The sequence below is a fragment of the Balaenoptera ricei genome, chromosome 15, assembly GCF_028023285.1.
Source record: "Balaenoptera ricei isolate mBalRic1 chromosome 15, mBalRic1.hap2, whole genome shotgun sequence".
Classification (NCBI taxonomy): domain Eukaryota; kingdom Metazoa; phylum Chordata; class Mammalia; order Artiodactyla; family Balaenopteridae; genus Balaenoptera; species Balaenoptera ricei.
This window is the reverse complement of record NC_082653.1, coordinates 82,657,226-82,682,756: the sequence shown is the minus strand read 5'-3', so window position 1 is coordinate 82,682,756 and position 25,531 is coordinate 82,657,226. Positions and strand designations below refer to the sequence as shown.

At 45.4% G+C, this 25,531-nt stretch overlaps 1 protein-coding gene across 1 annotated transcript; it reads left to right on the top strand.

The window, feature by feature from the left end:
• The first annotated feature begins 37 nt into the window (after positions 1–37).
• On the top strand, positions 38–24,833 carry STAG3 (STAG3 cohesin complex component). Its single transcript, XM_059895842.1, has 34 exons — positions 38–97; positions 1,262–1,444; positions 2,574–2,676; positions 3,075–3,191; positions 4,701–4,797; positions 5,524–5,600; positions 5,885–6,089; positions 6,520–6,671; positions 9,795–9,868; positions 10,809–10,932; positions 11,421–11,519; positions 11,725–11,804; positions 12,489–12,596; positions 12,852–12,966; positions 13,129–13,234; positions 13,414–13,517; positions 13,760–13,852; positions 13,962–14,051; positions 14,310–14,510; positions 14,630–14,700; positions 14,808–14,895; positions 15,371–15,451; positions 15,539–15,631; positions 15,793–15,961; positions 16,056–16,192; positions 16,964–17,065; positions 17,583–17,731; positions 17,990–18,118; positions 18,218–18,375; positions 22,240–22,414; positions 22,664–22,765; positions 23,066–23,144; positions 24,225–24,284; positions 24,565–24,833. The coding sequence occupies exons 2-34, from the start codon at positions 1,272–1,274 to the stop codon at positions 24,571–24,573; spliced, it is 3,720 nt and encodes a 1,239-aa protein (XP_059751825.1). The 5' UTR covers positions 38–97; positions 1,262–1,271; the 3' UTR covers positions 24,574–24,833.
• Positions 24,834–25,531: the final 698 nt, after the last annotated feature.

Sequence of the window (25,531 nt, the reverse complement as noted above, 5' to 3'; positions counted from 1 at the left end):
AAGCAGGTGGCCAGCGCGCCGGAGCCCACGTGACACGGCGGCACGCTGAAGAGCTCGTGGCCGCACGAGGCTGCCGGAGCGCCGTGACTGGAACGTGGTGAGCACGAGCTCGCACACGCCCAAGCCTCGCGACAATTTGCCCTCCGAGACGAGCCGTTGGGCTCGCGCCTGCGCACTGCACGGCTCGCGCCTTCCCGCGTTTTTCTGGATTCTTCTGCCACCAGAAGGGAAACGGCGGGCGCCCGTGCCGGAGTGTGGGGCTGTCGGGGGGAGGGTGACCACAGAGACCCGAGGGACCCGCGGTGGTGACTTTTCCTCAGCGCTGCTCGGCCAGAAGTCGCTGTTCCAGGTTCAGACAGTGAGGCTCCTCTTTGACCCAGGCGGTCGTCCTTGCCCGCACTCCGGCCCTGAGAGAGGACTCTCCCTTCTCCATACCCTCCTCCACAGAGGCCAGGAATCCCAGACCCAAAGGCTGATAGTCGCTCTCCTGAGCGGTTAGACGGCTCCTCCGCCCAAATAGCGTAGCCCAGCGTTCAGTAGAGATCACCTCTTCTGGAAAAATGGAGAATGCGAGCTTTCCGTGACTCCTTCAGTGTTTCCGGCCTGGTTCTGATGGCGCCTCTAGCCCCAAATCGTTAAGCGCGTCGCAGTCGGGTCCTTGAGGAGTCCCGTTCTAGCCTTGTAGAAATGGAAGTCTAGGTGCTTCTGTGAGGGGGTTTGGGGGGGGGTTCTTGTTTCTCGTTTGCACCCTGTGAGCTGGTTTCCTTTCACGGGCAGTTGACTCCGAATCCTGGGGATAGGGGTGTGTTTTAAGCTGCCCTGGTGTGTGCCTTCCTCGGTGCTTGGGGAGTGACTCCAAACCGGAGGTCGGCGTTGGGGCCGTGGTGTCTTTATCGCCCTGATGCCTTAGGTCGGGACTGTCTCCGTCTTTTTTTTTTTTTCAGTTGAAGTAATAGACGATTTACAGTGTTGTGCTAGTCTCTGCTGTACAGCAGAGTGACTCAGTTATACACACACACACGTTTTTAAAAATATTCTTTTCTATTATGGTTTAGCCCAGGAGAAACCATAAAAGCTGTGCTTTTCTTTTTTAATTTGACGTGTAGTTGATCTACAGTGTGTTCTCCGTCTTATTTTTTGTGGGCCCCCCACTCCCCGAGTTCCAAAGCAGTTCCCTTGGAAACAAGGGGGGTCGTCGGGGCTGCGGATGGAGACGCGGTGGGGCAGGAAGCCTTCCCCCTTCTCTCGCTCTCTCCCGCAGCTGGACCACCATGCCCACCCTGCGGTCGTCCTCCTCCCAGCTGCATAGCTCCTCCTCCCCGAGCAGCGTGTCCTCCCCGCTGCGCAGAGCGCTGGGGACTGGGCCGAGGAGCCTGTCTGCGTCTTCTAGTTCGTCTGTCGCGGTGCCCTGCGATGACAGGGACTCGGACCAGACTTCGGAGGGGTGAGTGGGGTTGGTGGGACATCGTTGCCTTGTCCGCAGCTTTTCCCGTTTTCATTTAACAGACGGGTAAAGTGGCAACACGTGTGTGACGTATGAAAAGCCAGGAGATGCTATACTGGTTCAGAACAGGCTGGATTTCGGCTGTCCTATGTGTTGGAGGCGTCAGGAATAATCCATCCTGTTCTGAATCCATCATCCAACTTGTCTGAACCTTTCTTGAACGCTTTTGTATGTTCACGGACAGCCTCCGGTGGGGACCCACAGATGGGGGAAAGGGAAAAGAGTTCTTTATTTGGTGCCTGAAAACTGGTGTATACTTTTTAGCTGGTGTCCTGTAGTTCTTTTGTTTGGGGTTTTATAAACAGGTCCTTATCTGTTAACATTTATGAGCTTATTCTGTGAAGATTATATGAGTATGTCTTGGGTTTTAAAAAAATCTTTCCAGGAAAAAATTAATCAAGGTCTGATTTATCCCCTGGTAATTTTTTTCTTGTGGTATGGTTGATATACAATGTTATATAAGTTTCAGGTGTACCACATAATGATTCACAATTTTTAAAGGTTATACTTCAGTTATAAGAATATCCCATGGTAATTTTAATTGGTTTCTTCTGAATCATTTCTATTTGTCCGTGCTGCTGTTTGGCACCAGGTTATATCTATTTTGTAAATTTAACCCTAATCAACAAGACGTGAATTTGTTTTCAAGGGGTAAAATTTAACACCAGGCACATATTAATCTCTGGTTTGTGTATTAGTAATACATGACTTCCTGAGCCATTTTTCTCTACTCAGCAGTGATCCCCTCACTGCTTACATGAATATCTTTTTTTTTTATGTGAATATCTTTTGATTCTCTTAGTCAGAGAGGATACTAAGAAAGGGTTGTCCTTCACCTACCTCAGTTCTTCATTCTTCATCTCCAGTGCTTTATTCAAGTGAAAGTTTTCCCTTAAGACATTGTGCCTACTTCCTGGCAACAGTAAGCTCATCTCCTCTTAAACTCTGAATATATTTTTCTCATGGAGAGGGGTGTAAAGTTAGAGACAAAAAGAAATTATAATTCATTTACCCTTTTATATATAGGGACTAGGGTGTTGTATCTAAGCAGAACCACACTTCCTCATAGGGATAGTGAATCTTTGTCAGCTGGTGAAGGCAGTGACTTCGAAGACAACTTGAGACGAAATGTAAGGAAGAGAGCAGCAAAACGACCACTCAAAACAACCCCAGTGAGTCAGTTTTGTTTTGTTTTGTTTTGTTTTTGAACCTGGTCTGGGAAGCAGCAAAAGAAAACCTAGAAGAGGTCAGCTGATATGCTTGATGAAAGGACAAGGCTTAAAAAGTGTTAAGGGACAGAAGTAGGAAGAAGGCAGATTTTGAAGAGCAAAGAATAAGAGAAGAGGGTATTAGGGTATAGAGGAACAGGAATGGGGCTTAGGGACTTTTAAAAGGACAAGAGACTAGAAATAATAAAGTTTACAATATAAAAATCAGCTATTTCTAATCTGAGTCAGTAACTCAAACTCTGTTGTGGAATTGGCAGCTTAAGCCTACTTGTGTGATGGGACCAAGTGTTAATGTCACTTTGACTTTTTAAAGATATTCATGATCTCTTTACACTTACTAGGTGGCAAAACGTCCAAAGAAGGGGTCCCGAATGGTACGTGCTCATGGTCAGAAAGAGTCAGAGCCACCAGCTAGTGATCTCTTTGATGCTGTGAAAGCTGCCAAAAGTGACATGCAGGTAAAACAGAGTGTCTCACCTTTGTTTCTTGATACCTTCTCACCCCTTGTTGGGTGGAAAGATAAGTACAAGTGCCTACAAACTTGATTTAATGTAGACATTTTAGTGAATGTAACCTGTATCAGGAAAGGCAGATAAGACCACAGAGTGAATCCTTGGAGTGATTGATATAAGGGGGATCTTACATGAGAGGGAATGTTCCTTTCCTAATAGTATCACAGAACAGGATAGATTTTGCCTTGATTGATTGACGGAGGAGACAAGGAGAGGCATTGGATAATGTAGAAAAGACGCTTGGATTTGGGTGGCAACTTGTTCACCCTTGTCACTTTTTAGCTCCACTTTTACAGTTATACCTAATTTTTTTTCCCTCCCCACATATTTTTTCTCTTCTTACATTTCTTTTTCAATAATTTTATTGTAATTCCATTATCATCTAAAAACATGTAAGGCATATATGCACTTAAAAATTTTTTTTCAGTGATCACCCAGGCCTCTAGCCCCAGCTCAAGAAATGAAACCTTAATGGTGCTGTAGAGACCCTTGTGTATCTTCCCTCCACCTTACTCCCCCAGTTCCCTCACCACCCAGAGATAACTACTAGAATGAATTTTCTGTTAACCATTCCCTTGTCTTGCATTATAATTTTATCACCAATTAATGTGTTTTCCTTAATTTAAGTGAATGAGTCGTTCTTTAGTTTTCTGTGACTTAAATTATTTCAGTTGTTTGAGATTCACCCTTATTGATGTATAGTGTGGATTTTTATAGTTTTTAGAAAAATTTAGAATTTTCAAACATACGGAGTTTTTCTATTTTTATTTTTGTTACTGGTTTCTGTGTGTTGGAATTCTTTGGGGCCTGGGTTGAAGATGGGTTGTTAAGAGAGGAAACCTACGTTTGCTTCTGGTGGTTGAGTGAGGACACTCCAGAATCACTTTTAATTAAATTATCTGATTGAGGTTATTTTGATTGTAGAGGTAATGTGGATCTGGACTGCAAATCCAGATATGGGAACTGGCTTATGGTTTTGAATTCTCAAGGGACAATTCGTTTTTCCCTCTACCCCACACTAAGGTCATAACAAGCTAGTTTTCTTGCTGGCCCCATCTTACCTATAGGTTTATTTCTCATTCTTGCTTTCATGAGGGTGTGACTCTTTGCAGGAGCCTCCTTTTGGGCTACTCCTTTTGGAAGCCCTGTGGGCTCTGTCTCCTATGCTCTACAGTCCATGCAGCCACCTGGACAGAAAGTTAGCTTCCTGACTTTCTGTCTGTAGTTAAGAGACCCCTCAGAGCAAAAGTCAGCTTGCTTATCTCTCAGAATTGCTACATTCACTTCATTTTTGGCTTTTATGGAATTTTACCTTTCATTCTGGTTTAGCAATACATTTTAAAAGATGTTTTAATATTTTAATCAGAAGTTTAGATGCTTCAGTTAGAAAGCTTATACAGAATTTCTAGTCTGTCATATTGCCAGAAATAGAAATCATCCACATTGTTTTCCTAGTCCTTGGTAGATGAGTGGCTGGATAGCTACAAGCAAGACCAGGATGCAGGATTCCTGGAGCTCATTAACTTTTTCATCCGGTCATGTGGATGTAAAGGTGAGGAAACTCCTACCCTTTTCTAATCCCCAGCCTTTGCTCCTATATTGTAAAACTTTTTCTCCTTTTAGATGTGTAGGATTAGGCATTTCCTAAATAAATGGAGAGGGAAAAGCATAAGAAAAATTTCACTTATTTAACTAGTATCAACTACATTGTTGATCGGTAAATAGGGAAGTGATCCAGTAAGGAAATGTACTGGTTTGGAGACAAGACCCTTTGGAGAAAAATAAATAATCATGCTAACGTGATGGTATGATGTTTACAAATTTGGAAATGGACCATCAGACTTTTACTCTTCCTTTCTCTAAATGAAATAATCTTTTATTTTCTTATTCCTTATTTCTCAGCCACTTCATCTCATATTTCTCCACTGAAGTTGTGGGGCCCCAGGTCCCCAGAGGCCATGACCTAACTTTAGTCTTATAAGACTGCAGGTTGTATTATAAGAATCTGGCATAGTTTTCTTTGTTTTTTGATTGTTTGGAATATTTTTTTTTAACCATAGTTTTCCACTGTTTGATTCCCTTGGGTTTTCTAGAGAGGTTGCCTTATAGCAGGTACTCAGTTAGATGGTAGCAGATTTATGACTAGGATTCAGGTCTTCTGATTCCCCACCTAAGCTCTTTTCAGTACATTTCCTCGCTCATCTTCAAATGTATATGTTAAATGATCATAGTGTCCTGTTATTTGCCTTCTAAGTACCTCATCTCCTCCATTCCTCAGGCACTGTGACCGCTGAGATGTTCAAGAAGATGTCCAACTCGGAGATCATCCAGCACCTAACAGAACAGTTTAATGAGGTGGAGGAAGACAGTCCAGGATCCTCTTGCCACTCTTTTTTCAAAATTCAAGGCCCATTATCCTCTTCTTTCGGATTCTGGGAAATAGGATAGCTTTTAGAAAGAGGAGTTTAATCTCTTGGGAGCAAAGGGGACCTATACACGTTATCTGAATATGCCTGTAGAGTTGAGAATGAGGTATAAGAGATACATTTTTACTATAGTATTGGGTTTTGACATCCAGTCCCTGTGACTTCGTAGACCTGGTAATAACTTTTCCATCCTTTTCATAAACTCTTTTACAGGACTCAGGAGACTATCCTCTGACAGCTCCAGGCCCATCCTGGAAGAAGTTCCAGGGCAGCTTCTGTGAATTTGTGAGGACGTTGGTCTATCGGTGCCAGTATAGTCTCCTCTATGATGGCTTCCCTATGGACAACCTCATCTCTCTGCTCACTGGCCTCTCAGACTCCCAAGTCCGTGCCTTCCGTCACACTAGCACCCTGGCTGGTAGGCAGTCACTTTTATTCTGTATATGTTCTCTTGGGGGTTGGTAGAACTTTCCTCTGTTCTCCAATCCTGGATCTTCTTTCCTACCTGCATTCTAGCTCTTTACTTCAGGGTCATGCTTCTTTTATCCCAAACCTCCATCCAGTTTCTCATTAGTGGAATTGTAAAAAGGAGTGGATTACAGTGATAGTTTCCAACCTTAATGTGTTTCTTATAGCTCACCACTGGGAATATGCTAAGGATTAAAGGAAGCCCAAAAGAGTTAGGGAGAGAAAAAATCCACTCCAGAACAGTGAGTCTTAGGATTTTAGGGTCACCCTGCTCCAGCTTTTCTTTTTCACTGTCCTTTTTTTTCCTTCTTTTTTGAACCTACCCTCCCTCCCTCTGACTTAAGTAATGATCTCTTTATCTCGTTTTTACTGACTCAAAGCCATGAAGCTGATGACCTCCCTGGTAAGAGTTGCCCTCCAACTGAGTCTGCACAAGGACAACAATCAACGTCAGTACGAGGCTGAACGAAACAAGGGGCCAGGACAGAGATCACCTGAGCGACTGGAGAGCCTGTTGGAGAAACGCAAAGAGGTGAGAAGTGTTCCCTGCCTCTTCCCTCCTCTCCTGGCTTCCATCACAGCTGCTGCAGCCCACCTTATCAGTCCCCAAGCTTCTCTCTGCTAAGGCACAGTCCCCCAGGCAAGCTTTCAGATCATGAATGCTGGAGTCTGGCAATAGTTTAATAGACCCCTCCGGTCAGAGGTTATTGCATACTCACTTTGTTTCTGGGATGTGGGCTCAATAGAGCATTTCTAGTTTAGAGTAAATTTTAGAGTTCTCTATAATTCCACTTTTGCTCAGTTTCCATTGTCTGCATTCATTATCACAGGTGTTTAAATGTTGTGCCTGCATCTTGTGCAGGGGGTTAAGCATTGACTTTCTTGTCAAGTGTGCAGTATGCAGGTTACCACAGGAGTACTGAAGGCGAACCCCTGATGCGGGAGGCCAAGTTTTCAAGGAATGGATAGGACACAGGCCTTTCAATCTCTCCTGGGTTTAAATTCTGTTCCAGTTAGCTACTAGCTCCATGGCCTTATGTAACCTCTAAGCTTCAGTTTCCTTTCGTTTAAAAAGGGGATAATTCTTTTTGTGAAGATTAAATGAGATGAATAAATTGCCTAGCTGGGCACATAGTAGGTACTTGCTTTGTTTCCTGTTAAACTTGAAGAAGACCACTGGAGGACATAAACCCCAACAAAATCTTTTACACTGATTAAACCTTCAAACAGCTGTGTCTGTCATGAGACTAACACTGATTTCCCCCTCATTCCCCCTAAGTATCTGAGACCTCCCCCACCATGAGGTTGGCAGGACTCATCATGTCTAACTATGCCAGTTGACTGTTTTCCAGCTCTCACCAAGGATATCTTCCATGCTAAATCATTAGAGAAAAATCTATGCTTTCCTGATTCTCTTTTGCTGTTTTCACTGTCAGTATGTCTTAAACCTCATGTGTACTGGGTGTGTCTCAAATCTTAAATTATATACATTAGGGTGACTCCTATTATTTGGACTTCTCTGGGCTCTTGCTTCATCAGTTATCGTTTGGCTTTCTGTCTTTAATCTCTCCCTCCCCACTGTTTTCCTCTCTCCACTTATAAATGTATATAAGCCCTTGAATCTTCTTTCATTCTCCTCTATAAGCTACTCCATTTCTATCCTTCCTTTTAATATTTCTTTACTTCCTTAATATCCAACTGAATCCTTTCACTACCTAGCTTCTATCCCCATTTTTTTCTTTCAAGTTATTTTCTCCAAACCAGTGACTTCTTAATCCCTATAGCCAATGACCTTTTTTCAGTCTCCCTTTTCAACTTACATAGAATTTGGTACTGATGACCCACCTTTCCTCCTTCCCTCCCTCTCTTTTTTTAAAATTTTATTTATTTATTTATTTTTATTTTTGGCTGTGTTGGGTCTTTGTTTCTGTGCGAGGGCTTTCTCTATGCGGCAAGCAGGGGCCACTCTTCATCACGGTGCGCGGGCCTCTCACTATCGCGGCCTCTCTTGTTGCGGAGCACAGGCTCCAGATGCGCAGGCTCAGTAGTTGTGGCTCACGGGCCTAGTTGCTCCGCGGCATGTGGGATCTTCCCAGACCAGGGCTCGAACCCGTGTCCCCTGCATTGGCAGGCAGATTCTCAACCACTGTGCCACCAGGGAAGCCCCTCCCTCCCTCTCTTTCCTTTTCCTTTAAATAAGAAAACTTTCAAACGTTCAGAAAAATAGATAACACTGGTAGAATGAACACTGCATATAAATAATCTAGATTTAACTAGATTATTTAATTTAAATCTAGATTTAACTAATATTTCACTACATTTGCCTCATCTATTTTTTTTTTTTTTTACTATTTTGTACTAAATTATGGACATACTGGTATTTCAACCTAAAGACTTAAGTATGTCGTCTAAAAAAAATGTTACTACATAATCCCAATACCATTTTCATATCCAAAAATATTAACAATGATTCCCTAATATTTTGTAATCGCAATTCATATTTAAAATTTTCCATTTGTCCCCAAAGTACCTTTTATATCTGGTTAATTCCAACCAGGATTTAATTAAGGACTATGCATTACATTTGGTTGTTGTGTTTCTTAAGTCTCTTATACAGAACCTCTGCCCACCCCCCATTTTCCCCCAATATATTGATTTATTGAAGAGTTGGGGCAGTTGCCTTAAAGAATGTTCCCTTGTAATTCTGCTTCCTTGTTATCTGTTATTCATCTAATCTAGGGTTTCTCAACAATGGCATTTAGGGAACTGTCCTGGCATTACAGGATGTTTAGCAGCATCTCTGGCCTCTATCCACTAGATGGCAGTAGTACCTTCCCAGGTTATGCCAACCAAAAATGTCTACAGACATTGCTGAATGTCCCCTGGGAGCCACCAGTTGAGAACCACTGATATAATCTCTTCTCTTTTTTTGTTAGTTCCGCTTCTTTTGTCAAACAAACTGCATTTATTAAAAATTTTTTCCCAATTGTTGTTAGTCAAAAACATGTATAACTACCAGCTAGGGCCTCTGAATAGCCAAAGATAGTCAAAATAATGAGACACAGAAGGGATATTATTTTTTCCAAACACAGATCTCTGAGGCATTAGTTGACTATACAGCTTCTTCCAGAATTAGAAGGTTTAACCTTTTTCTATTCTGATAACGTGTTGGCTACATTTTCTTTTTCGCTGCTTTTGACTGATGAGTTTCATTACTTTCATTTGCAAACTCCACCCTTCTCATCAACTTTGTATTTTAGATGTATCTGTTGACTGCCTGATTTCACCGGCCTATCCACTGTCACAAGTGGATGAGTAGGTGATATTCTTTTCCAAGGTATCTAATCCGTAGAAAGAGAAAGTTAGAGGCCTGTAACTTTCATACCTTACTATAGATGTATATTTCTCATGTGGGGGAAAAAATGACTTGGGGAGAAAGAAGTATTATGAACGTGTGGGAAATAAAGCCAAATGTCCTGAAAATTAAAAAAAAAAAAAAAATTAGAAGGTTTAAAAGGGAACAAAGGATACCAGAGGTTCAGACTGTGTCCTCTTATTAATAGGAAGTAGGTGGATGTCATGCTTTTCTTATATTTTTGTGGCCTTATATTATTGGGGGACATGAGAGATTGACCTGTTACTCCCTGTCCTCCAGCTCCAAGAGCATCAAGAGGAGATTGAGGGAATGATGAATGCCCTCTTCAGGGGTGTCTTTGTACATCGGTACAGGTGAGTTACTGGGCTCCTCTCATTGAAGCAGCTGGTCCTCAGTTATGGAGTCTGTGGAAGTGTGACAAGGTCTCCTCCTAACCCTGAGTTATCTGGTTAGTCCCACAGCTAGTGTAGCAGGGGCAAAAACTCTAACAACAAATGTTCCAAATTAGGTTTAGTTTATCCCCGCCTACAAAGGATTGTGTAAACTCTTCTGGGAGAGACGATAAGAGGGTAAGGCATTGCTGAGTATTCTTCTGCTCCAGCTTTGCCTGAGACCTCCCCTCCCCCATCTTCCTGGGGCTTGAGCCTTGAGAAGACAAGAGCAGAGAGCCAAAAGGCAGGGCCTTTCTGAGGGTGTACAGCTCGGCAAGCCTTTTCCTAGCCCACTTCACTGTGCCTTACACTGTGCTAAAGGCAGGGGAGTTTTATACTGTAAAGAACTTCTTCCTCAGTATTTGTGTCTCACTCTTACCTAGATTTCAACCTCTGCCTTTCCAGAACCCTTTAGCTGATGTAATCTTATCTTGAAGTGGAAGCAAAACAGACACGTGGATATATTGTACAACACAGGGAATATAGCTTATATTTTATAAGAACTATAAATATAACCTTTAAAAATTGTGAATCACTATGTTGTACCTGAAACTTATATAATATTGTACATCAACTGTACCTCAGTTAGACACACACACACGCAGTTTGGGCAACAGCTAAATTAAATTCCAAAATCAGTTTTTAAAAGGGGCATGGAGGATAAGTTCAACTATTTTATAGGTTGGTTACAGAAATAAAGTGTTCACTTTTTAAAATACTCACATTGGGAGGAGGAAATGAAAGGCCTAGTACCTGGTGTTTAGTCAAGAAAATAGATTCTCCTGTGACAAAGAGATATCTGCTGGGATGGAAAGTGAGTTTGGAGAGAAGGTAATAAGGGTCAGTTTCTCTCTGTGCCTAGGGATGTCCTTCCTGAGATCCGTGCTATCTGCATTGAGGAGCTTGGGTATTGGATGCAAAGCTACAGTACCTCTTTCCTCACTGACAGCTATTTAAAATATATTGGCTGGACCCTGCATGATAAGGTGAGAGTTGAGTCAGTCCTCTTCCCTGCCCTAGGATGCTTCAGCTTTTCCTGGTACTGCCACTTAGGTGTTTCACTAGTGGTCAGTGATCAGCTCATCAAGACACTGAACCTGGAAACTCCCCCAGTATTTGGGAGGGTAGGATAAGTTAGGAGAGAGAAAGATATATCTCGGCGATTAAATGCCTCAAAACCACAGTCGAGTGGAGAAAGACTTTCCCTATAGAAAGGTGAGAAAGTTATTGACAGGGTGGTAATGCAAGTGCTAGGGTGGTAGCCAAAAGATCCTTTTAATCATGATTGCTAAATTCTGCTGTGATCCTTTTGGATTTTAAGTGAGAAGACAGCTGTTCATTGTCTCTGAGACATTTCAGAGTCCTCGATACAGAGGACACCCAGGCCCAGAATGAGTAATCTGAGAGGGAAGTATGGAGGCCCAGTGGGGGTGAGTAGAGGAGGAGTCAGCCACATTTCCCTTCTCCTCAGTAGCATCGAGAAGTCCGTCTGAAGTGCTTGAAGGCTCTAAAAGGGCTGTACGGCAACCGAGACTGGACTGCACGCCTGGAGCTCTTTACCAGCCGCTTTAAGGTAAAATCGGGCCAGTGCTCCTGTGCTTGGCTGTCTGTGGTTCCCATTTCCCCACCTCGTTTATCCATGTCTGTTACTTTTATATATCCATAGATATCCCAGTGTCTGCTTCTACACCCTGTCTTTAGGAATCCCTCAGATTCTAAGAAAACGGTGTTTTGGGATGGATACAATGAGCTATTGAGCAATGTTCTCCTTCTTACAGGACCGGTTGGTTTCCATGGTCATGGACCGAGAGTATGACGTGGCAGTGGAGGCCGTCAGGTTACTAACACTTATCCTTAAGTGAGTCCTGGGAAGTGGAGAGGCAAGCATCTCAGACTTACCTTTTTTTTTTTTTTTTTTTTTTTAATTAATTAATTTATTTATTTATTTTTGGCTGCATCGGGTCTTCGTTGCTGTGTGTGGGCTTTCTCTAGGTGCGGGGCTACTCTTCTCATTGCGGTGGCTTCTCTTGTTGCGGAGCACAGGCTCTAGGCACGCGGGCTTCAGTAGTTGTGGCACATGGGCTCAGTAGTTGTGGCTCACGGGCTCTAGAGCGCAGGCTCAGTAATCGTGGCTCACGGGCCCAGTTGCTCCGCGGCATGTGGGATCTTCCCGGACCAGGGCTCGAACCCGTGTCCCCTGCATTGGCAGGCGGATTCTTAACCACTGCGCCACCAGGGAAGCCCTCAGACTTACCTTTTCAGCATCAGACAGGCCCTTCCAGAGTCCTATCCCTCCACGGATTGTAGGTTGACTCTTGTTTATATACAGGTTGAAAGACAGAGGTCACTCCCGAGTTGCAGGATCTCCAGGGGGCAAATTTCCTATCTTCTCTAACTCTTCATATCCTTCTGTTTTCCACTCTTCCATTTGAAAGTTCTTTGTGAGTTAATCCTTGTTGGTTTTCCCTTTTTGTTTCTAGCCTTAGTTGTGCTAGAGGACGACATCTATGTCCACCTGCTTTTTCTGCTTTTCTCCTGGCAGGAACATGGAAGGGGTGCTGACAGAGGCAGACTGTGAGAGCATCTACCCTGTTGTGTACGCCTCTAACAGAGCCCTGGCCTCTGCTGTAGGGGAGTTTCTGTACTGGAAGTGAGTGGGCCTCTTTTCGTTTGTTCCTTCAACACCGTCATCTGTTATTTTCTCTCCATCATCTGCTGCTGCTCTTTCTAAGGACTTCCCATACCTATAAAGTCTCCCTCCCTTCTCAACGCCTTGGGGCTTTCCTTAGCTCTGCGCCTCTTTTTCCTTTAATCCTCTCCTTGGACTGTTTCTTCCTTCCATGGTAACTGTTGCACTGCTTACTTCCTTCCGTGCTATGCCCTTTCCCTGTGTCCCCTCTACCAGGCTCTTCTACCCTGAGTGTGAGACAAGAACGGTGGGTGAGAGAGAGCGACGCCGAAGTCCGCGCTCCCAGAGGACTTTCTTCCACCTTCTGCTGTCCTTTTTTGTGGAGAGTGAGGTGACGTATGGAAAGGAGCTGTTGGGCTCTCATGCGTAAGACCTTCAGGTAGAGAAGGATGGGAGCTGGCACTGCAGAAAGGAGAGAAATGGTTCGTTAGTGGCCAATTCCTAGAGTTTTAACATGTGGCTTCAGTAACTTAACATCTGTCTTCTTCCACAGCTCCATTACCACGCTGCATACTTAGTAGACAGCCTGTGGGACTGTGCGGGGCCTCAGCTGAAGGACTGGGAGAGTCTGACAAGCCTGCTGCTGGAGAAGGACCAGAGTGTGTGCCACCTGGTAGCCAGGGCAGGGGACCTCTCATCTCCTAGTAGGAAACCAGGGGAGATTTCTCTCCTGACTTGTGAAAGGCATAGGTGTCATGGGCGGTGGGGCGGTGGGGTCCTTGGAGATGGAGGGTGGCCACCCTGTGATTCTGTGTTTTCCATCCTCCTGCCACCTTAGACCTGGGCGACGTACAGGAGAGCACACTGATAGAAGTCCTTGTGTCCAGTGTCCGGCAAGCTTCCGAGGGTCACCCGCCTGTGGGGCGGGTCACGGGGAGGAAGGTATGGCACGAGTGGCAGGGTAGGTTGGTTAGCAATATTAAATCCAGGCAGGTATTGTCCATCCTAACCCTCAAGTCTTAGGTTCGGGTGCTCCTTCCTCTGCCCCTCAAAGAATTCCATTTCCAGAGAAAGAAATCTGAAGGGAGCTGCTGAGTTTTCCTTCCTGGGAAGATAAGATTGTTGGGCAGAGGAATACATGTACACACACTTTTACCCCCACCCCCAAATGATTGTAATTCCAGGGCTTAACCCCCAAAGAACGTAAGATCCAAGCCGATGACAAGGTGAAGCTGACTGAGCACCTCATCCCCCTGCTCCCCCAGCTCCTGGCCAAGGTAGAGGTGCCCCACTGCTCAGCCTCTGGGAATGAGCGGGTGGAAGGAAGTGGCCTCCAGATTAGCAGTATAGCAGGTAATAAGTAGGCTTCCCTCTCAATCACCACAGTTCTCAGCTGATGCGGAGAAGGTTGCTCCCCTGCTGCAGCTTCTCAACTACTTTGACCTCAACATCTACTGCACCAGGCGCTTGGAGAAAGTGAGAGGGGAGGACACGTTCCCTATACTTTGCTACTTTCGTCCTAGGGCCAAAGGTTCTACTGCTAGTATCCGGTTTTTCTCAAGAACCTGGATTCTAGAAAAACCAATAAGCCCTCCCTTTCTGAGGCATTTTATCCTTGAAGTTTAAAGCTTTCGACCCTGTTTCTTTTCCCCCCACCTCTAGTCCCCTCCGGAGGAGTTGTCCTCCCCGCCCCCCCACCACAGCACGGTCTTCTCCCACCTTTTTCTCTCTCAGCACCTGGAGCTGCTCCTGCAGCAGCTCCAAGAGGTGGTGGTGAAGCACGCGGAACCAGCGGTGCTTGAGGCTGGTGCTCATGCCCTCTATCTGCTCTGTAATCCGGAGTTCACGTTCTTCAGCCGGGTGGACTTTGCCCGCAGCCAGCTTGTGGATCTGCTAACTGACCGCTTCCAGCAGGAGCTTGAAGAGCAGCTGCAGGTTGGGAGTGGGGCTGCATGACGGGACACCCCAGACTTTTGTGGGAGAGGCCCCAAGATGGGGGTGTGGATCTGTGAGTTCTTGGGAAAATCCCATTGTGGACCGTCTTTCTTCCTCAGTCGTCCTTCCTAGATGAGGATGAGGTGTACAGTCTGGCAGCCACTCTGAAGCGCCTCTCTGCCTTCTACAAGTGAGCAGCTCCCCTCCTGCTCCCTCTTCCGTTTCTACCGCTGTCTGTGGGGTTGATTTCTCTCATTCTCTTCCAGTGTAACGTTTTTCTCTCCCCGCCCCCCAAAGTGCCCATGACCTAACCCGCTGGGAGCTCTATGAGCCGTGCTACCGACTCCTCCGGAAGGCTGTGGACACAGGAGAGGTTCCTCACCAGGCAAGTAGACAAGTTGGAGACGTGGAGGCAGGAGAGGAGTTTTAAGGGCCATGTCCTAGGTGGCCACCTCACACGCAGTTCGAGTCCCAGGGCTGTGGAGCGGATGAGAGAGAGAGAGATCTTGATCATGTGTGTCGTTCCTTCCATCCCAATCTTGGAAGGTGAATGTACTTTCCAGCACCTGAAAACAGCCATTCTCTCTGGTTTCTGGGGAGTCAAGGATAATATTGAGGGGGTCTAGGAGACTTTAAATAAATTAGGGAGAGGTGGCATTCCTACTCAGGATAGAATCCTCTGAAGACTTCCAGAATCAGTTTTTTTCTACCAGAAAAGGAATTGGGTCTCTCCTAATCTCATTTTCTCTCTTCTTGTCTGCTTTTTTCTTTTTTCCCTCCTTTGTATCTGCCTGTCTGTCTCTCTCTCCCCCCCTGCCTCTTACTCCTGACCCTCATTTTGTAACATTTGGTTGTTACAGGTGATCCTGCCAGCCTTGACTCTTGTCTATTTTTCCATTCTCTGGACACTAACCCACGTTTCTGGATCAGGTGCTTCCCAGGTGAATATGGGTCTGAGTAGGGGGAACGGGAATGGAGGAGCCCGTGTCTTCCTTCATTTCTCCCTGCTGAAGCCATTGTCTCCACAGAAGCAGCTGTTGAGTTTGAAGGGCAGGATGGTGACCTTCTGTGAACTCTGCCAGAACTGCCTCTCGGATGTGGATCCTGAGATTCAGGAGCAGGTGAGCGTTTACTCAAGTGAGCGTATGTCAGGACGCGAGTCATTCCCCCCACCCCGACCCTGTGGTCTGAGGAAACCCCGTTCTGAGGGGATATTAGCAATGTAATTTCTGTCTTGGTCAATATTCTGTCCTTTTTAAGCGTTCATTTTTTTCCCTGACAGGCTTTTGTATTGTTAAGTGATCTGCTGCTCATCTTCAGCCCTCAGATGATTGTCGGGGGACGAGAGTTCCTTAAGCCCCTTGTCTTTATTCCTGAAGCCACACTCCAGTCTGAGCTGGCCAGCTTCCTCATGGACCACGTCTTCATCCAGCCTGGAGAACTGGGCAGTGGTACAGGGGCTCTATACCTGGGGCTCAGGCATATAGGGCAGGAGGTCTGAATCTGTGATTCTGATGTTTCCATTCTCCACTTGATGTGAACCAGGTCATTCCCAGGAGGATCATTTACAGATAGAGCAGCTGCACCAGCGGCGCCGCCTCCTGGCTGGGTTCTGCAAGCTGTTGCTTTATGGGGTGCTGGAGATGGACGCAGCCTCGGATGTTTTCAAACACTACAACAAGGTACAGCAGGGCGCCAAGCTGAGCACGGCCATGGCTGCAGATGCTGTAGCACTACAGAAAGGAGGGTTGGGGAGATGATGGTATCAGGCTTAAAAGGAGAAGCAGGGGGGAAGGCCAATAGTTTAGAATAAAGGGATAAAGAAAAGAGACTTAGTAGTAAATAGTTAATGGAGAAAAAACTGTTAGGAGGAAGAAGCTCATTGGAGGGAAAGTATCTTATTCTTCTTGTCCAGACTTTTTTTTTTAATGTGAATCTAGTCTATGGAATGGGGTAATGTAAGAAAGGGAAATAAGAATGGAAGAGGGTTCAATCCTCATGAGATACCTAGATATATACCTCATTTCCTCAACCCACCATTGTGTTGATTTCTGTTCACTGAGTACGTACTATCCCAGGCACTAAGGACACCTCAGTGAACAAAATAGTCAATGGTTCCTCCTTCCTGGAGCTTCTGTTCTAGTCGGGAAAGACAAATAGCAAAGGCTTCGGTGCTGGATGACACTGGGCTCTGGCACGCTTACTACCCTTCTTCTCCAAGAAATGGGCTCAGGGCAGAGTTTCTTCCCTTATTTGCCTAAACTGATTTCTTTGGGGCTTTGTACCTGTTGGTTAGAGGTGTGGTCTAGTATGAGTTGTTTTATGCTTAGGTTCACATTTCCCTACCTAAGGCTGTTTTGGAAGGAGATACGGTTAGGGCTGTGAAGAAAGAAACAAAACAAATAGTTTTTTCCTGTGGTCAGACAGTATCTTCTCCACTTCCTTTCCATCAGTTCTACAACGACTATGGTGACATTATCAAGGAAACGTTAACTAGAGCAAGGCAGATCGACCGAAATCACTGTTCCCGAATCCTGCTGCTGAGCCTCAAGCAGGTACGCCCTTCCGCCTACAGTGCCTCAGACCTGACGTGCCCTTCCTGCAGCCCACCCACAGCCGTCTAGAACGTGAGATCCTTCAGAGCAGGAAGTTTCTGATTTACTTTGGCTTTTATTCCACATGACAGTCACCTTCACAGTTAGTAGAGCCATAAAAAGTATTTTTATAACTGTCTGGGCAGTTTCCATGCCAACCCCATAGAAACTCCATGTCAGTTAGGACATGGGAGCACCAACAGTAAAGTGATAGGGAATTCCTCATTCTTTTTCTAGTCTGTTCTCTCTCAACCCCTACAGTTACTACAGACATTTTTATTGTTACAGAGCAGGGTGAAGCCTCTCTCTTGCAAGGGAGTCAGGAATAGGGTCAGTGTCCTAGGAGGAAAGAAAGAGTAAAAATAGCAGATGGTGTCCCAAGCCCTTTTGGATTTCTGGGCAGAGAAGGGAATGCTATACTTCCTTGTTTCTATCTTGTTCCTCCCTTTCCCAAATGTGCCATGTCCCCTGGACACAGTTATACACAGAACTGCTGCAGGAACAGGGGCCCCAGGGCCTGAATGAGCTTCCAGCCTTCATCGAGATGAGGGACCTGGCCAGGAGGTTTGCCTTGAGCTTTGGACCCCAGCAGCTACAGAACCGTGACCTTGTGGTCATGCTACACAAGTAAGGAAGTATTGGTTGGAAAGCAAGGTACTTGAATCTTCCTAAGAGGGCTGAGCCAGAGGCTGGGTACAGGGAGGGCTGGGAGTGAGGTCTCAGAGGGGGAGGGTAAGCATGCCGAGGAGTCGCAGTAGAGTTGGTGAGCGGGTATCCTTTGGAGACAGGCTGGGTCCAGGGGAAGAAGCACTTGGACAGGATGCCTCAGCCCTGGGAGGGAAGTGGGAAGGGACTATCTTCCTAAAATGATTTTGCTCAACCAAGGGAAGGCATCAGGTTCTCCTTGTCTGAGCTTCCTCCAGCTGGCTCCTCCAGTCAGCCCCCAAATCTGGCATTCCTGGAGCTCCTTTCAGAGTTCTCCCCCCGACTCTTCCATCAGGACAAGCAGCTGCTGTAAGTTAGGGCGTGGGTGGCTAGAGATGGGGGTTAGAGAAGAAGGGTGTGGTGAGGGCCTGTGACCACTTCAGCCTCTCCATCCCACCCCTTTCTTAGACTGTCCTACCTGGAAAAGTGTCTGCAACGTGTCTCCCAGGCACCTGGCCGTCCCTGGGGTCCAGTCACCACCTACTGCCAGTCCCTCAGCCCTGTAGAGAGTACAGCAGAGGCCAGCCCTCAGGGCTACCCCCGCTCCAAGAAGAGGCGCATTGAAGGTAAAGTGCTGTGAATGCAGGTATCAGGGTGCTCAGTGCTACTTCCTTGATCGCCACTACCTACATAAGCAGCATATTGGCTTTTGCCTCCTTCAAACTCTTGCGTTTGGTCACATAAGTATTTCATTGATCACCTACTATCATTAAGGGTACTCATTTTCTTCAAGGTTTATCTAGCCAACTAAAAACAGCGAACTTCTGTGAAAAATGAAGTAGAAACTAATCATAAAACCAGAGATTGAACTAAGAAATCTGTACATTTAGGATGCCTCTCTGTGACATCTTGTTATTTTCCAATTTTTAAAGATTTTTATATAACCTTCATGATTTTTTAATCTTCAGATCACTACCTGTCTTATAATTTACCTGTTTTTTTCTTTAAGCTGATTCTTTTTTTTTTTTAATATAGTCTCATCTTAAGTGGTTATATCCTAGAAATCATAAGTTTGAGGTGTTAGTTTGTGCTTTTTAGTGTACATTTTAAAATATTAGTAGTCATTCGCCATTCTCCCCATTCCCTCAACCTAGGCAGTATAACAAGTGTACTTCCTGTCTCTGGGTTTGCCTATTCTTAGACATTTTGTATAAATGGAATCATATGGTATGTGGCCTTGTGTGTCTTCTTTTACTAAGCATCATGTTTTCAAGGTTCATCCATACTTAGTATTTATCAGTACCTCATAACTTTTCATGACCAAATAACATTCCATTTGTGGATATGCCATATTTTATTTATCCATTCATCAGTTAATTGACATTTAGGTTGTTTCCACTTCCTGACTGTTAGGCATAATGCTGCTGTGAACATTCATGTGTAGGTTTTTGTGTGGATGTAGGTTTTCACTTCTCTTGAGATATACCTAAGAAGTGAAATTGCTGGATCATACAGTAACTCTATGTGTAACTTTATGAGGAACTACCAAATTGTTTTCCAAAGTGCCTACATCATTTTACAATCCCAACAGCAATGTACAAGGGCCCCAGTTTCTCTACATTCATGCCAACACTTGTTATTGTCTTTTTTATTTTATCCATCTCCTAGTGGCTGTGAATTGGTATCTCGTTCATTGTAGTTTAAATTTGCATTTATTTCCCTGAGGACTAATGCTGTTGAGCATCTTTTCACATGCTTAATTGGCTATTTGTATATCTTCTTCAGAGAAATGTCTGTTCAAATCCTTTGCTCATTTAAAAATTGGGTTGTCCTTTTCTTGTTGAGTTCTTTACATATTCTAGACAAAAGTCTCTTATCAGATGTATGGTACAGAAAAATTTTCTTCCATTCTGTGGGTTGTCTCTTAATTTTCTTGATGGTGTCCTTTGAAATACAGAAGTTCTTAATTTTGGTGAAATTCAACTTATCTATTTTTTTTGTTGTTTGTGCTTTTGATGTCTTAAGAAGCTATTGCCTAAAGTCACAAAGATTTATTCCTGTGTTTTCTTCTAAGAGTTTTCTAGTTACAGCTAATACATTTAGGTCTGTGATCCATTTTGAGTTAATTTTTGTGTGTGTTGTGAGGTAGGGTATGAATTCCTTTTAATGTCTTTTGTATACCACCTAAGGACGTACTGTATGCAAGATACTGTGTTAGGTGTTTTAGAGGCCCTGAAGGATTCTCAAGCAGCTTACCATCTAATAGAAAAGAAAGAAAATACATTTATAGAAAATCTGAGTTATGAAGTCACCAGTAAGTAATAAATTCCCAGGGATTTGACAGATGAATGCTATAGAATTCAGGGAAGGAAGGTATCATTTTAAGTTCAGTTGATCTATGAAGGCTTTATCAAGAAGATGGGATTTAAGCTGGATCTTGAAAAATGGGTAAGATTTATATAAGTTGAACAGAGGAGGAGTGAGTATCATGGGCTAGCAGAAAAGCACAAGCAGAACATAGAAAGGTAAGAGTTTGCCAAAGCACATCGATGTATAGATTGGTTTGCCTAAAACAGTTTGTAAAGGTAGGAGAAAACTGAAAAGATCGGTTCCATTGTTCATTCAGCAGACACTTACTGAGCACCTTGTGCTCAATTGTGCTGGGAATACTGCAGTGAACTTTCTTTCCAACAGTGTCAGATAGACAGTGATGCATGCTGTGGAAGAGGATGGGGAAATACTGGTGAGGCGGGGATTGCAGTCTTATAAAGAGTGATGGGGGGAAGGCCTTGGAGAGAACATGAATGCAGGGGAGAAAACTGAAGGAAGTGAGAGAGGGGGTGCCTTGTGTATGTCAGAATAGCAGACTAGAGGGTGCAGCCGGTCCAGAGGCCATGGTGGGAATGTCTCTGGCACGTTCAAGGAACAGCAGAGAAGGCCGGTATTGCTGAATGGAGACTGTGTAGGATATGAGACCAAAGAGGTCGTAGGAGTCCAGAGCATACGAGCCAGAATAAAGACTCCAGCTTTTACTCAGAGTGAGATGGGTAAACATTGGAGGATTTGAGCACAGGAGTGACAGGATTTGCCTTAAATTTTAAGGGGTTCCTTCTGGCTGCTGTGTTGAGAACTGACCGAAGGAGAGGCAGGGGTTGAAGCCAAGGAACTGGTGAGGAGGCTGCTGTGGGGGCCCAGACAGGAGATGAGAGTGCGTGAGCCAGGGGAGCGGCGGACGTGGTGAGAAGCGGCCAGATTCTGGACGTACTTCCAAGATATCACTGATAGGACCTCATAATAAGAAAGAATGTAAGATGTAAGAAAGAAAGGAGTTGAGCATGACTCCAAGGATTTTGGCCTAATAATTGGAGGGATGGAGTTGATAGCAACTGAGATGGGGAAGGCTGTGAGTGAGAAATGAGACCAGGGCTTTGGTATGAGCCATGTTACTGCAGCTGGAGATGTTGGACAGACAGGAATCTGGAGTGAGGGGAGCAGGCAGAAGCTTGAGATGGATGTGGGAGTTGGTACTTAAAGTCATGAACCTGAATGGCTAAGGAAGCCAGTGAAGATGGAGATAGGGAGCGGTCCCAGGGCTGAATCCGTGGACATTACGCCAGTGATAATAGGTTGGAGAGATTAGGAGTCAACGTGGGGGCCCAAGGTTTATTCTCTGGGAACACAAGCTCACAGACGTGGCTCTTCCCTGTTTCGGTAGCCCTCTGCTTAAACCAGAAGCAGCTCACTCTCCGGTTGCCAGTTCAGTGTACAAACAAGGCTGTGGGGAGGGAGGGTAATGGGGGTATGAACATTTACAGTTGACAGATATTAATATGGATCTGACTTATGTTTTAAAAATAGCATTACCTAGGTTTTCTAAGACATTTTGGGGTTCTTTCTCCTCCTCTGCCTTCCTGGAGCTCTGCAGGAGAGAGTCCTTAATATTTTGAGCCCCAGGTCTTCCATTTACCCTTCATATTAGAACTGTGCTGACATTGCAGTTATCTCATTTTTTTCTGGCTTCTAAAAAATCCAGTCTCCCATTTTTCTGTTTCTCCTTAACCCTCATGTTTCCTCCCTCATTTCAGGCCATTCTAAGCTTTTTCTCACTACAGAAATCTTGAATGAATAGGATCTCAGATGTCTTCATTGATTAACTGAGACCTCTCAATCTTAGGGACTCCAACCTTCTCTCACATTTGTGTTTGTATGTTACTGTTTATCTGTGGAATGTATGTCTCTTTCCTTCTTGTTTTCTAAGCTGTGTAATGAGATTTTCTTGGACAAGTCCTTGGTACAATTCTGTAAACCCTACTTTTTATAGTACATAGGGCTGTACTCGTTTTTAGTCGTGTCATAATGAGACCATCTAGATTTTCCATTCCCTTCTTTTATAACTTTTCCTTACCAAATCCTGAGCAGGTCTTGAAAAACTAAAACTGTCTGTGGTGGTACCTGGTCTACAGTTAACATGTGCCTCTGCTGCTTTGCAGGCCCCTCCAGGCGGCACAGAGAGGACATCTCTGCATCACAGGAGGAAAGCCTACAGCTGAACAGTATCCCACCCACACCCACCCTCACCTCAACGGCTGTGAAAAGTAGGCAGCCCCTGGGGGGATTGGAAGAGATGGAAGAAGGCGGCGGCTCAGAATTGGCATTTACCCAAGGGTGCGGCCCCAGGAGAGCCCGGCTGTGATGTCCCAGTTTGGTGTCTCGTCATTTCTGTTGTGTTGTTCCCTCCCACAGCACCCCTTCATTCTCGGGTTCTTCTCCAGTCCTTTCCCCTTTCTTTAGCTTTACATTTTCTCTTTTTCCCTCCACTCTGAGCTTTTTACTGGCTTTCATGCTGGCCACTTTACCTCCTCCTTTTACCTTTATTTTTAACCCTTGTCACTGATCCACCTTCATTCCCAACAGCCAGTCCCTTTTAGGTGCCCAGAGGTTAAGGTCCTCGAGTCCACAGCATTTCCAGACTCCACTCAACTCTTTGCGTCCTGGTCTGGGCAACCGGCTGACCCGGTGAGCTTTTCTCATCATCTTCTGTCTTCACTTCAGTTGTCACCCATTGTGAGGGGGTTCTTTCCTTCTCATTGCTTCTATGCTGGTGCTTTGTGGACTTGTTTTAACCACAGAACACTTCATTCCAGTGTAACGTGGAACCCTAGTATGTAAAACAGGTATAAGTAGAGCTGCTTTGATTGAAGCTGGAGTGGGACTCTGGAGCCCTGGTCTGCTTACTGCCCACCCTCTACCCCTGGGGTGCCTCTGAGAAACTCTCAGGGGTCCTTGAAAACCTCTACTCTTTGCCACTGTTTCCAGGCTCAGCCTGATGGAAGAGGATGAAGAAGAATTAGAAATTCAGAATGACTCAAGTGAAGAGTGGCAAGGTACAGACAAGGTGAGTGGATCCAACAGTCCCTTCTCCCTCTAGAACTGGAAGCAGATGTGAGAGAGAGAAACTACTGTGATTCTCCTCTGTCCTGATGATGCCCTGTCCTTGGAAGCTGCCCAAGACGTTTTGAAAGAATCATAGAGTAAAGGAGGAAGGGTTTGTAAGTTGCTGTTGACTTTGCTTGGACTTTAAGGAAATAGGGGGAAAAATTTTTAAATACCAAAAAGGACTGGAATAGCACTCCCACACTCTCAATCCCCTTATAGGTATTTTTCCTCTTAATCTCCTAAGAATTAAAGGGAGTCCTAGAGCTAGATAGAGATGGAAGGTCACCCAGTCCAACCTTGCAGCCCGTTCAGCAAGTCTCTTCATAACACATGCACACAGGCAGAGCCCTCCTTCCTTCCTCTCTCCTTACAGGGCTGCCCCAGCCCCTCTTCCTCCAGTCACTCCATTTTCTACCCTTGCCTGCCTGCTTCCTCAGGAGGATATGCTGCCGGTTCAGTAGGAAAAGCATGGAATTGGAGTGAGGAGACCTAGAAGTCTTCCGTTTTACCACTTTATCAAGTTAGCTCCTTAACCCCTCTCAACCCCCTCATCTTTAAAATGGACCTTTTACACAAAATACGAAGTGAAGGCGCCTTATAAACAGAAAAGGATTGTGTGTCTGCTGCTGTTCTGCTCCCTTCTCTGCTCTTTGAAGGTGGAGAAAGGACACAGTAGAAGAGGCGAGTGGAGGTCTTGTGCTCAAAGGGAAAACCAGATAACATGTTCAACCCAGAGACTAGACAGCAAGGCCTCTATTAGTCTTTCCTAAAGTCCCCTCAGGAAAAACCCCATTCTCTCGTTCCAAAGCTGAACGAAGTTAAGGGTCTCAGTTGGCAGGCCAGGAGAGGAAGCACTTCTCTGATGACTCTGATGCCGCTGCCCACTCTGACTTTGCCCCTCTTCCCTCCCTGGCTGCTTCAGGGACCTACCCCAGCCTTCAAGCTTGCCGCAAGAGACTGGAAAGGGACCTTTTGTGGTTGTTTGCAGGTGATGGGAGTGGGGAGGGACCCTTCTGATCTTTGATCCCATTCTCTCTAGCAGTCTTCCCCCAGTGAGCACGGGCTGGACCTCTTAGATTCTGCAGAGCTGAACACTGAGGTGAGCGTCCCCAACACAGACTGGAAGGCAGGTTAAAAGGAGTTGTGCATCCTTGGGAGATGCTGGCAGGTAGCACATGTGCCTGTCAAGTAGGTGGAAAGAAAGGCCACAGCCCCTGACCTGCTGTCTCAGCTGCCTTGGGGCTTTAGAAGTATCCTGGGGGAGGGGTGGTACAGGAAGAGAATGAGAGTCGTCCTCTGGAGGACCTTGCAGTCATCTCTTTGCCCTTTGGTCTGTTGTTAGGTCTCTGTATCTCTTACTTTCATCTTTCTCATTGTAGGATTTCTGACATGACCCTATGTCCCTCCCCATCTCCACTCCCCGTCTCCACTCCCCACCTCTACGACATGACCACTTGGAAAAGGCCAATGGGAAACGGAGCGAAAGGAATCATTACTTCCCCACCCCTGGTCTCTGAGGGGAAGGAGAGGTGGGCTGTGCCTTTCTAACCTGACCTTTCTCTGACTGACCTTTCTCTGGTGCTGCTAGGATAGAGCAGTCATAAGCCCCCTGTCCTTCCTGGTGCACCATGGCTCTGTCCCTCTGTTTGAGCAGAGTGCCTATTTTCTGCTGTTTGTTTGGAGGGGTGGGAGCTTCGCCTCAGTATTGGAGAGGGGCACTGCCTGTGTTGAATGGAAGGAGCCCATTCATTTTTCTGTATTTTGGGAATGTCTTTCCTAGCCTCTTTTGTGCCTTGCTGATTTAGCTCAATAAACATGTTTGAGTCAATTCCAGGTTGTGGCTTGAGAGATTGTTAAACTGATGGAGGTCAGGTTCTTTCCTGGAGTCTTAACGCAGCTCTGCCTAGCCCTGTGGTCCCATGTACAGGTTCATTGCACCCCTGCACACACACACAGCCCGCTTTTGTACACTGGCTCTTAGGGATGTATTGCTTAGTAAGTGGACACACACACACACACACACACACACACACACACACACACACACACACACCCGCTAGGTGCTTTGTACACTGGTTCTTAGGGACGTATTGCTTAGTAAGTGGGAGACTGGCTGCCTTTGAGTAGTTTATCTAGTGGAGACAGTTTAGGCTGAAGAGGGAAGGTAAGAGTAGCATCCTGATCAGTTGAAGGGTGGACCTACCGGTCTCACCTCCACTGAGACCAGCCCAGTCCACATATCTTGGCAGCCTTCACTCAAGGGTTCTTTCCAGGGATAATTTCATGCCCTCATCCCAGAGACATCTGTCATAGTTTGAACTTTTATAGAATCTCAGTATCTATCTG